The sequence below is a fragment of the Panthera onca genome, chromosome X (assembly GCF_046562875.1).
Source record: "Panthera onca isolate mPanOnc1 chromosome X, mPanOnc1 haplotype 2, whole genome shotgun sequence".
In the NCBI taxonomy this organism is placed as follows: Eukaryota; Metazoa; Chordata; class Mammalia; order Carnivora; family Felidae; genus Panthera; species Panthera onca.
In genome coordinates, this window is record NC_138357.1 from 88601739 (window position 1) to 88613564 (window position 11826).

At 48.3% G+C, this 11826-nt stretch overlaps 2 protein-coding genes across 8 annotated transcripts in view; one reads left to right on the forward strand and one right to left on the reverse strand.

Annotated features, from left to right (window-relative positions):
* RBM10 (RNA binding motif protein 10) overlaps window positions 1-7650 on the reverse strand; it is a 29822-nt gene extending 22172 nt beyond the window's left edge. For 5 of the 7 annotated variants that reach the window (XM_081793177.1, XM_081793176.1, XM_081793173.1 and 2 more), the window contains exons 1-2: window positions 7210-7650; window positions 5093-5234 (exon numbers count right to left, since the gene is read on the reverse strand). In XM_081793177.1, coding sequence (XP_081649303.1) covers window positions 5093-5234; window positions 7210-7279 — 212 coding nt within the window. In that variant the 5' untranslated portion in view covers window positions 7280-7650. The remainder of the gene's footprint in view (window positions 1-5092; window positions 5235-7209) is intronic. The other 2 variants (XM_081793175.1, XM_081793178.1) reach the window with 1 other exon arrangement.
* A 302-nt stretch (window positions 7651-7952) lies between these two features.
* NDUFB11 (NADH:ubiquinone oxidoreductase subunit B11) lies at window positions 7953-10327 on the forward strand. The gene is made up of 3 exons (XM_081793223.1): window positions 7953-8275; window positions 9794-9924; window positions 10101-10327. Exons 1-3 carry the CDS (start codon window positions 8069-8071, stop codon window positions 10225-10227), a joined length of 465 nt encoding a protein of 154 aa, XP_081649349.1. The 5' UTR covers window positions 7953-8068; the 3' UTR covers window positions 10228-10327.
* Window positions 10328-11826: the final 1499 nt, after the last annotated feature.

The following is an 11826-nucleotide window of genomic DNA, read 5'->3' on the forward strand; positions in this document are numbered from 1 at the left end:
GAGAGAGAGAGAGAGAGGGAAAGAGGGAGAGAGAGACACACACACACAGAATCTGAAGCAGGCTCCAGGCTCCGAGCTGTCAGCACAGAGCCGGATGTGGGGCTCAAACTCACAAACCGTGAGATCATGACCTGAGCCAAAGTCAGATGCTTGACCGACTGAGCTACCCAGGCACTCCAAGTAGAAATGTTTTAAAAACACAGATATGAGGGGGCACCTGGATGGCTCAGTTGGTTAAGTGTATGACTCTTGATTTTGGTTCAGGTCATAATCTCACAGCTTGTGCGTTCCAGCCCGCATCGGGCTCTGTGCTAACAGTGTAGAGCCTGCTTGGTATCCTCTCTCTTCCCTTCTCTCTCCCCCACTGCCCACTCTCTCTTTCTCTCTCTCAAAAATAAACTTTTAATAAAATGAAAAATAAAAACACAAATATTAAAAAATAATTTTCCTGCCAAAATTTCATGAATAAGCCTCAGAAAAACTCAAATTCAGAAACATCTACAAAGCAAATGATCTGTACTCTTAAAACATATCAAGGTCACAAAAGAAAAAGACCAAGTACCGAGGAACAGTTCCAGATTAAAGGGAACCACAAATACAAAGGAGCTCCATGCAGTGCACGATCTTGGATTAGATCCTAGTCTAGGGAACAAATGCAATAAAGGACAAGGGATGACATCTGAATATGGACTTTTGTCCTTGGTTCGTTCCAAGGTTTGGGCACCAAAATAAAAATACGAATGTGGACTTTTACAGGAAAGTATTATAACAATGTTCAATTTCCTGATATTCGTAAGTGTACTGTGGTTATGGAAGAGAGAGTCCTTGTTCTTTTTGTTTTTTTTTTAGATTTTTTAAAATGTTCAGTTATTATTTTTGAGAGAGAGCGAGCATGAGTGGGGTAGGGGCAGAGAGAGAGGGGGACAGAGGGGCTCGAACTCACGAACCGTGAGATCACGACTTGAGCCAAAGTCCGACGCTTAACCGACTGAGCCACCCAGGTACCACGAGAAAGTCCTTGTTCTTAGAACATACGTGTAGTACATAAAGGCCATGTCTACCACTAACTTGTATGATTCAAAAAGAAAATGTTGTCTATAGATAAATGGATATATATTTGTATTGAAGGGGGGGAGAAAGGGATGGGAGGAAGAGAGAGATGGTGAGGCATGTAGGTAGGTAAAACGAGTGTGGCAAAATGTTTACAGTTAGTGGTTCTGGGTAGATGATATAAAGGAGTTTACTGTACTTGCAACTTTTCTGAAAATTGTAAATTTTTTCAAAATAAGAAGTTAGAAACATACACACCATGATTGAGGAGGGTATACCTCAACAATGGCAAGGATATAATTTATTTTTTTAATTTATTTTTATTTTTAAATGTTTATTTATTTTTTTGAGAGTGAGCAAGCAAGACAGGGAGGGGCAGAGAGAGAGAGAGAGGGAGAGAGAAATCCCAAGCAGGCTCTGTGCTGTCAGCGAGGAGCCTGACACGGGGCTTGAACTCACTCACAAACCATGAGATCATGACCTGAGCTGAAACCAAGAGTAAGACGTTCAACCAACTGAGTCACCAAGGTACCCCGGCAAGGATGTAATTTAATGTGATTTATGAAACTGACGGGCAGATGGAAAAAAAAGGATGTAATTATGAAGTTGAATTCTCATTTCCAATCAATCTTGGCAAACGAAGATTAGAGAATTTTCTTGCTTTATTAAAGGCTATATTTTAAAAGCCTACAGCACACATCCGATTTGATGCCTAAGCAGAAAGGGCTGCTTATTGGGCCAGGAATGAATGCCTATCTGCAGGTGCCCTTTATGAGAAAAAAAATAAACTGATTTGTTTAAGCCATTATTCTTTGGATTTTCTGTTACAATCTGCTAAAATGAATCTTAATTTGTGCACTTAGCATCACTGACACTATTTAGTGTGGTACTTAACTAAAGTCCTAGACAACGTTGTAAGTGAAGAAAAAGAAGTTAAGTGACAGAGTTGATTTGTATACAGCACGACCAACTGCTTACTTAGAAAGACCATCAGAACCGACAAGGAGTAATTAGAAATAACAAGAGAATACAGGGATAAGAGAACTTACAAAAAATCAACAGCTTTCCTCTACCCCAGCAAACACCAGCTTGGAAAATATAAAAGAAAGTAAGATGTCCATGAAGACTACTGAAGCACGTAGAAATTATGCAAGACTTGTGTTTTCATTTATTCAAATTTGTATGTTCTTTAAACAAATTTTAAAATATTCTCCATTCATGGGGCGCCTGTGTGGCTCAGTCAGTTAAACATCTGACTTCGGCTCAGGTCATGAGCTCACGGTTCATGGGTTTGAGCGCCCATTGGGCCCTGTGCTGACAGTTCAGAGCCTGGAGCCTGCTTCGGATCCTGTGTCTCAGTCTCTCTCTGCCCCAACCCCACTTGCACTCTGTCTATCTCAAAAATAAACATTAAAAAAATTCAAAATAAATAAACATTAAAACAAAATTCTCCATACAGGGCTTGGATGAGATTACCACTTAACAAAGATGACAGTTCTCCCCAAATCAATATATAAATACAATGTAATCTCAATCAAAAAAAATTTTTTTTAATTTTTTTATATCTATTTTTTGGGGAGAGAGAGCAAGCTGGGGAGGGGCAGAGAGAGAGGGAAAGAGAAATCCCAAGCAGGCTTTGCACTGTCCGCACTGAGCCCGATGCGGGGCTCGAACTCATGAACCATGAGATTATGACCTGAGCTGAAAACCAAGAGTCAAACGCTTAACCAACCGAGCCATCCAGGCACTCCTCAATCAAAATTCTTGAATGTTTTTGAGGGACTTTACTATCTTTTTTATATAGTTTCCACAAATGGCTAAAATCAACTTTGATAAATAAGGGAGCAAAGTGGGAGCTAAGTAAGAGATTCTATAAAGCTGTAATGATAAAAACAGTAAGGTTCTGGCATGAGAATAAGCAAATAGACCAATGAAACAAATCAGATCACATAAGACAGATCCATGTATATGAGGGAACTTGAAATGAGACGAGGTACTCCAAATCAATAGAGAAAAAAATGGACTATTTAAAAGGCGGTACTGGGAAAACTGCCTACTATATGGAGGAACACAAAACCAGAACATACCTTATATCATATTCAGAAATGTACTCTAGATGGTATTAAAGACTTGAATGTTGAATGTGAAAGGGGAAACTAGAGAGTGCAATCTTTGTGATCCAGAGGTAGGAACAGAGAAGATTCTGAAAGAACAGATTGTAAGACCAAAAAAAAAAAAAAAAAAAAAGATGAATTTTACAGGTATCCATGCTTTTTTTTTTAATTTAAAAATTTTTAATGTGTATTTTTGAGAGAAAGAGTGCGAGCAGGGGAAGGGCAGAGAGAGAGGGAGAGACAGAATCTGAAGCAGGCTCCAGGCTCCGAGCTGTCAGCACAGTGGCCAACGTGGGGCTCGAATCCACGAACCTAACCATGACATCATGATCTGGGTGGAAGTTGGCCGTTTAACCGACTGAGCCACCCAGGCGCCCCCAGGTATCCATGCTTGAGGGAATCATTAAGTAAAAGGCAACAGGCACACCCGAAGGTGTCCTTGGGACCAATTAGAAGAAAAGCACTAACATACACATGGCAGTAGAGGCAGATCTTAAAAATGCAGTCAGTGCCGAGTAATACAAAGTTCAGAAAACAAAATGAAAACCTTAGCTCTCTGCCATTTGTGTAAACTGAAAACACAGACACTGTGCTACCTATTTTAGAAGGATACGTTTCGAAAAGGACAGAGCAGCTGCCTACAGCTATGGGAATTGGAAATAAAAAGGAAAAACCAAATATGGCAAGAGAAGGCTCCGTACTGACCTACGATAGGAACCTACCGAAAAGGTATGATTCACTCAAACCTCTGCAGTTGAGGTCCTTTGAAAGCCAGAAGACAGACAATGGCTTTAACTGGTTATAAAGTCTGAAGCAAGTATGTCACCTACTCAAACTCAGAAACTGCCAGAAGAGCATTTCAGTGAATACAATCCCAAACTGAATGCTTTCAAAAGACATTTTTTAAGCAGACTGAATAGCACTAGATGATGACCACATCACAAATTTGGGCTTACTTTTCAGAAAACATTTTTAAAGGGGGTAGTGGAAGAAGAAACCTTTTGTAAGGCATTTAAAAAAATTATTTCCTCCATGACTTTTTATAAATCTACTTTTTTTTTTTAAATCTACTGACTCTTAACAGAGACTTTCTTGGGAGCATTAGGTCTACTTTCCTATGCAATCTTAAAATGTCAAGAATAAGTCATCTGCATTAGAATCAACTGGAGTGATCCACCAGGATGGTGAGGGCATTTTACAAAGTGCCTCGTTTCCTGTTCTACTAGAGTTTAAAAATAACCACACGAAGAAAATAAATAAAATAAAAATAACCGTACTAGAGTGTTCCATTCCAAGACAAGTATCACACAAGCTTTAGCCCACCCTGTCCCTGAAGTCTCCTGCTATCTGACCTGGCTTGCCCTATACTTGTCTGGCACAAAATTCCTGACTCTGAGGGCATCACTCCCGTTCATTCCTCCAACCCAAAGCTGCAGCCCACGCCTCTCCCCTGAGAATCCACAGGCCCTTACAAGCCACCACCACCCATCTGCCACCCACCTCTGCTTCTCCTCCTGCAGTGGCTGTCCACACCTTGGTGAATGGCACCATATACCTCAGTTACCCAAAATGGAAACCTGAGCTTCAGCCTCCATTCCTCCCTTTCTCTTGATCCCTTTCCAACTTCACAACCAACTGTGGCACCTATAGAGCTGTTTTTTAATCACTTGTAGACTGTGTGGTCTCCCTTGTGAGACCCTGAGTAAGAAGGCTGCAATCTTATCTGTCTCATTCACCACTGCGTTCCCAGAGCCTAGCACAGGTCCTGGCTCACGACAGGTGCCAAGTAAATGTTCGCTGAAAAGAAACCAATCATCTGCTGCACTGTTTCCTCTGCTCGGAAGCCCCCTCCTGGCACCTTCCTGGATCAGTTCTTTATATGGGGATAAGCCTAGGATGCTTGGTAGGGGTGGGAGTGGGTAACTCACCGTCTTTCATACTCCATGTCCTGATAGGGCCTGCGGGGGCTGCTGGGGCCCCTCCTCAGCCGCTGGCTCCGTTTCACTTCCCAGCCACCCCCGCTGCTGCCACCATGATCTGCCAGCCTGGGTGATGCCTCCTGCAGGGACTCTGGAGAGAGTGGAAGGAAGAAAGGGGTCAAGGCAGTTGGGGCCTCCTTGAAAAACCCTTGCTCGCGCGGCTCTCTGCTGTCCCTTAGCCCAGGGACATTATTTCCCAACTTCCTAGTGTTCCTATGGACCAGGGTGGGAAGGCAGCCCCTACCTGGCCTGCTCCTTCCTCTCCCCACAAACGTGAGGCTAGAACCCACCACCCTAGAAATAGCAAGGCCAGGGGCACCCAGCTGGTTCAGTCAGTAGAACATGCAACTCTGGATCTCAGGGTTGTGAGTTCAAGCCCCATGTTGGGCGTAGAGCTTACTTAAATAAAATAAAATAAAATAAAATAAAATAAAACAGAAAAAGCAAGGCCCTCAGCAGAGAGGAAGCATCCTGCAGAGAGACTTGGTGGTGCCACCTATTCTGTGATCAGGGCTTTGCCATCTGAGACTGGTAGATGAGACCGAGCCTGGAGCTACCTGTCCAGGGGGCTCTCAGTGCTGGATGACCTGTCTGAGGTCAGGCATGTTAGGCTGGGAGGCAAGACCTCACAATAGGAGTCCTAGGCACCCACCAGGCTCCTTCCATGCCCCCCCACTCCCCGCTCAGTGCCATTGCATCCTCCCAACAAGATGTTGGCTGTCCCCTACAAGACAGCAGGAGATCATGAAAGGCCCAGAGGGTAAAGGGGCTAACTTGGCAGTGAGACAAATGCCGCCTCCCCGGGCTCCTGGCCAACGCAGCTTTGGCCCTTACTCGGCAACTGGCTCAGCCTCGAGCCCTGTCTCTTATGTGCAGCCAGGTCCCAAGGTGGTTCTCTCCCTAGGGCTCTGGGCCCAACTTATTCAGAGGCGAAAGGAGTCCTTTTGAGGCTGTTTCCAACCACTGTGCTGTTCTGCTGGGATGGAAGGGCAGTCGCCTCACCCAACCCCCAAGCCTGCCATGAGAACTAAGTAAGTCCTGTGAGCCACGTGACCTGGCCAGGGGTCACCAAGAAGTATCCCAGAATCTTCAGGCCCCACCCTCTGAGCAGGAATCAGGCAAAGCCAGGCGGTAACAACACTTGCCCAACACTACGTTGCCACCACACCTTTCCTCCATGTATACACACAACCAATTTTCCCTTCCTCCTCAAGCCACAGGGAACCAGAGTTACCTGCTCCCAGATGGATAAGAGTTACGATCACAACCAGGGGTCCCAGTGGATGCGAGCCAGATAGAAAACCCTCAGTAGACTCTGGCAAGGAGGTCAGAGTCACACACCGGTATCCACGACAGATAGCGACCAAAGTCACAGACACCAGCCCCAACTAACTACGGGCCAAAAATCACAAGACAGGAACCCACAACGAATACCAGCCATAATCACACACTGAGGCCCTCTTTCAAAAGATGAGCGTCAGAGTCACAGACCCGAACCCCTTCTAAAAGAAGTGGCTATAAGTCATGCACACATTCCTTGCACTCCCTCCCCACCTAGCAAGTGGGTTAGGGCCAGTCGCAAGACGACTCCCTATGGATAAGGATCCCTCCCCATGGATAAAGACCTGAGTTACAGCACGTACTCCAAGGATAAAGACCAGAGTCACACGGACGTCTGCCCTCCCCCCCCCCCCCAAGAATAAGGACCAGAGCCACAGAATACTCCCCCATAGACCGGTAAGTACCCAAGTCACACAGAGCAGACAGCACACCCTCTCCCGTATGCATAAAAACATGGGCCTCCCCACGGATAAAGTTCGGTGTCGCAAACAGCCACAGAAGCCCACTCAAATCAGTCCCTCCCTTCCCCCAACCCGCGTGCACCCATCCTGTGCCCCAATCGCGCACGCGCCTCCGTTCCCAAAACGGGGGGGGGGGGGGGAGAGACACCCCCTCCCGAGTTCAGGCCATGCACGCATCTCTCGGTCCCGCGCGTGGCCCAGGCCCACGTCCCGCAGTCCGCCCACACGCCTCCTCTCCGCACCCGCCCGCCCCCGGCCCCTTACCTCCGCCCCCACGACCAGCGGCGACGCTCACCTTCTCGGCCCGGGCTGTCAAGGGAGGGCTCCCGGACATCACCTCTGCGCGCCGCCACCTCCTCCAACTCTCCCAGCTCAGCCGGGGCCGGCCCGCACCAGCGTTAAGTCTGAGGCTGGAAGCAAGAGGGCGGAAGAGCGGGGAGGGGAGAAGCGCCAAGCGCGCTACCCTCCCCAGGAAACCCACTGCCGCCTACTCCCAGCCGGCCGCAGTCACCAGCACAAAATGGCGACGACGAGAAGGGAGCCGGCGCTTCGACCACCATCCACCTACTAAGGGAGCGCGCTCTGGTCGGTCTCGTCTATTGGTCGCCGGCTGCCGACGGCCAGCCCTGGTCGGCTCTGATTGGCAAGCATATGCCACCTCCCCACTCTCCGTGCGAACGCTCGCAAGTTGCAAAAAGGAGTAGCTATTGGCCAATCCAGCGAGGCCCGCTCTTTGGAAGCTTGGCTTCCTCCGAAGATGAAAGACAAGCGGAAGCTCCGTCCCTTTACCCAAAAGACCGAGGAAATCTCCGGGCCATTGACTGGGACCCGCATCCATCCAAATGTCAACGCTTCCTTATCAAGGAAATGGGCAGACCTCTCAGCCGTAAATTCCTTAGCCTGACCGAGAGGTTAAAAAAATGGTCGCTCCCCTGAGGCCAGGACAGATGGAGGGAAAGAGGGCTGGCTACTCAGCACCTGGCCACATTTGAAAACAAAATCCGGACTTGGGACTTATTTAGTGCGGTGGGGGCGGAGCGATAATTGTCGCGCTCGGGCCAACTGCAGCTGCGCAGAGTCGCATTTCCGTCCCCGCCCCTGAGAGTCTGTAGAACAATCTGCCATGGCGGCCGGGCTGTTAGGTTTGTGCGCTCGCCGCCTTTCGGCAGTAGCGGCGACGCGAGGGCTCCCGGCCGCCCGTGTTCGCTGGGAATCCAGCTCGTCCAGGGCTGTGATCGCCCCGTCGGCTGTGGCAGGAAAGCGGGCGCCGGCACCGACTGTACGCTGGCAGGAGGACCCAGAGCCGGAGGACGAAAACCTCTATGAGAAGGTGAGAGGGAGGGGGCAACGGGACGCCAGAAGGGTCAATCGGGGGCCGGCGGACGGGGCGCCTTAGAGGACGTTTTTAGGCGGCTGAGAAGTGCGCTGCTGGCGAAGGCCTCAAAGACTTGGGAACTTTGCCTAGATTGATTTTCTTCTTTAGCCCCTGGTAATCTTCGGTTCAGGGCCGGAGGCGAGACTGGCCTCGTTTTGCAGACAGATAATCAAACCTGAAGTGGGCAGTGCTCAAAACACGTTAGAAGCAATATAGTATAACGGTAATAATACTGAACACTGATACGGGGTTTGCTCAGTGCAAGTGCTTTAAACACTTTACGTACCTTATCTCATGTAATCCTCAAAACAGCCCTGTTTGGAAGTAGGGACTATTTAGCATACCCATTCTACAGATGAGGAAACTGAAGCCTAATGATATTAAGCGACTCGCCCAAACTCGCATGGCTGAATACGTGGCGGAACCGGGTCTGCTGTGCTGTGTGGATAGCAGAGACTCAGAAATCAGAATGCCACGGTTGGAATACAGGCGCTGACAGTTATTCATCTTTGTGACCTTGGACAAGCAGCTTAACTCCTTGGTGCCTCTTTGTAAAGTGGGGAAAGTATTAAGACACCTTCTAGAAAATAAAATACTACATCTGCCTCATGTAATTAAATGAGTCACAATGCTCAGTACAGCACCTGGCCCTTAGTATTCAGCATTAGAAGATGTTAATTATTATTGTTACTTTCCACCTTGCTGGGATATTGTGAAGTTTGTGTATGGTACACTTCATCAGTACTAACCTCTGGCTTGGATATATAGGATATATAGATGCATATTCATTTATTCATGCATTTTGTAGATAAGTATGGAGGGCCTGCTGTATGCCAGGTGCAGTTCAGGGCCCTAGTGTGTTCAGCAGTGTGGAAATTGGATAAAGCCCATGCTCTCATAGAGCTTATATAATGGAGAGCACAAAATAAACATGTAAAATATTTGGAAACGGTCGTAGTGAGTATGTAATGATAAAAAATAATGTGATAGGATCTGGGGAGATGCTACCTTGGTAAATTAATAACTGCTAGAAAGTGAGTTAAGCAAGATAAGTAGATGGAGAGTGATTTGGGGGTAGGGCAAAATTTTAGCAGGTGAAGCCATAGGAAATTGGCACTATTCAAGCATTTTTAACCTATAAAAGTGGCAATTTCCTGAAGTGTGAGACTGGTAATGGATAAGGCGACTAGGGAATGCCTCCTAAGGGAAGTAATTATGAAGCCAAAACTTTGAACAAGGAGACAGATCTAGCCGCGACAAGATATGGGGGGAAGGCTTTCCAGGCAGAGGGGATAGTAAGTGCAAAGGCCCTGCGGTAGCAAGGAGTTTGACAAGTCCTAAGACTAGAAAGAGGAATTAAAGAAAGGAGAGATTGGTCTGAGGTGAAACTGGAGACCAACTTATGCAGGGCCAGCATAAGGTTTTGTGGAGCCACAGGAAGCTCTCATTGACCTCTTCTTCTTCTTGCCACAGAACCCAGACTCCCACGGTTATGACAGAGACCCTGTTACGGACGTCTGGAACATGCGGGTCGTCTTTTTCTTTGGCTTCTCCATTGTCTTGGTCCTCGGCAGCACCTTTATAGCTTATCTGCCTGATTACAGGTGCATGGGGGTGTCCAAGAGAGTGGGATGGGTGGGAGCAGATGCAGGGGTGGAGGTTGAAGGGGACTGTGCCAGGAATCCTGTTCCTTGTGCCAGTGGGGAATAGGCGAGGACTAAGATGGGGATTGGTGTCCGGTGTGGCTCCCTCATGTCTACCCCCTTGCTGCTGCCTCCAGAATGCAGGAGTGGGCCCGCCGGGAAGCTGAGAGGCTTGTTAAGTACCGAGAGGCCAATGGCCTCCCCATCATGGAATCCAACTGCTTTGACCCCAGCAAGATCCAGCTTCCGGAGGATGAGGACTGACCAGTTGCCAAGTGGGGCTTAAGAAGCATCATCTTCTCACCGCCTGCCTGTCATTCTGCCCTTTCTTCAGAGCACCTAATTAAAGGGACTGAAAGTCTGACTGGCTGGTGTTGGTTTTGTTGCAAGGAGGGGATGTGAGAATGGGGGTTTCAGGTCTTCACAGGCCACTGTAGCCTGTTTTGGAGTATTCTGGGGAACACCCACCCTAAAACTTAGTGGCTTAACACAATTTAGTATTGTCTTTCATGGTCCTGTTGTTGACTGGGCTCAGGCAGGTGGCTCTTCTTGGGACCTCAGGAGGTTGCAGTCAGATGCTGGCTGGGGCTGGAGGCATCTGAGGGCTCAGCTGGGATAGACATCCAAGATGGATTCTTCACTCACATGTCTGGCTCTTTGATCTTCCACGGGGCTTCTCTCTCCAGCAGGATAGCCTGGGCTGCTTCTATGGTGCCTCAGGGCTCCTCTGGGTGGGGGTGTAGCCTATAGGAAAAAATTGATGGCAACCATCTTTAGAGAAAAGCTACCACCCTGGGACCTCCTGTGTTAGAAGAAGGGTCAGGACCACCAGGGATCAAGGGTGGTGTGTCAGAGCAGGGCTTTTCTATTGCTGAGGATGAGTGTTTGTCTCCCTTGCTACCTTCTCTGTTTCCCTTTGAGCTTTGGGATTTCCACCCGTCTTCTGTCTAGGTGAGTCTGGAAGCCTCTCTCTTCCCTTCTGTCCCTGTCTGGGTGGTCTCTAACTCCAGATGCACATCTCATCTCTGTGTATGCATTTGTGTCTTTGTCTGCCTGCTCCCCTCTTCTCTCCTTTCTCTCTCTCTCTCTCTCTCGCAGAAAGTCTGCCCCTGCACATTCCTTCTCTGGAAATATGCTGTCTCCTTCTGCTAGGGTCTCATACTTTCAGGCTTTCCGCGTCCTTAGGGGTCTAGAAGATGGAGTGGGAGACTTGCCCTGGCTGTCTGTTTCTTTCCAGGGAGTCTCTCCTAAATCCCTGTTAAGTGTGGACATCTGGGCTCCCCTTCATGCCCCTGGCATCTCTGCCCTCTCTTCGGTGGCCTCATTCCATGCCTCATACTTTAGAACTCCCAGATTACATGCTCATTGCTACCATCTCTGCGCATGTGCCTGCTTGGGACTTCAGAGAATGCAGAGCCCCCAGTCCCTGGCTACCAGAAGAAAATCTGGCTTTGATGGACCCACCACTAGAGGTGATGTCTCTACCCCTAGCTACTGAGTCTCAGGAGGAGCCTTAGTCCACTGGCATGTGGCTAAGGTGGGAGCAATGTCCATATGAACCTTCCTGGAAGTGAGCAATTTCACTCTCTGAGTGCTTTGTTGTGGGACCAGTCTCCCCACCTGAGGATAGGTCCCCCAAAGTAGAGAATCCTAATGTGTCAAGGGAGTACCCTCCACCTTCCCAGCCTGCAGTTACTGGGACTGCAGAAGGGCAAGGGCTGTGTTACCCTAGCCACGAAGTACCTGAGTATATCGGAGTGATACTCCCTATAACAAATGCCAGCCTGTTGCCGCCGTACCCTGCCCTTGGCCCAGAGAACATATCCCCCCGAACTGACCCCATCCAGGATGGAAGTCCCACGA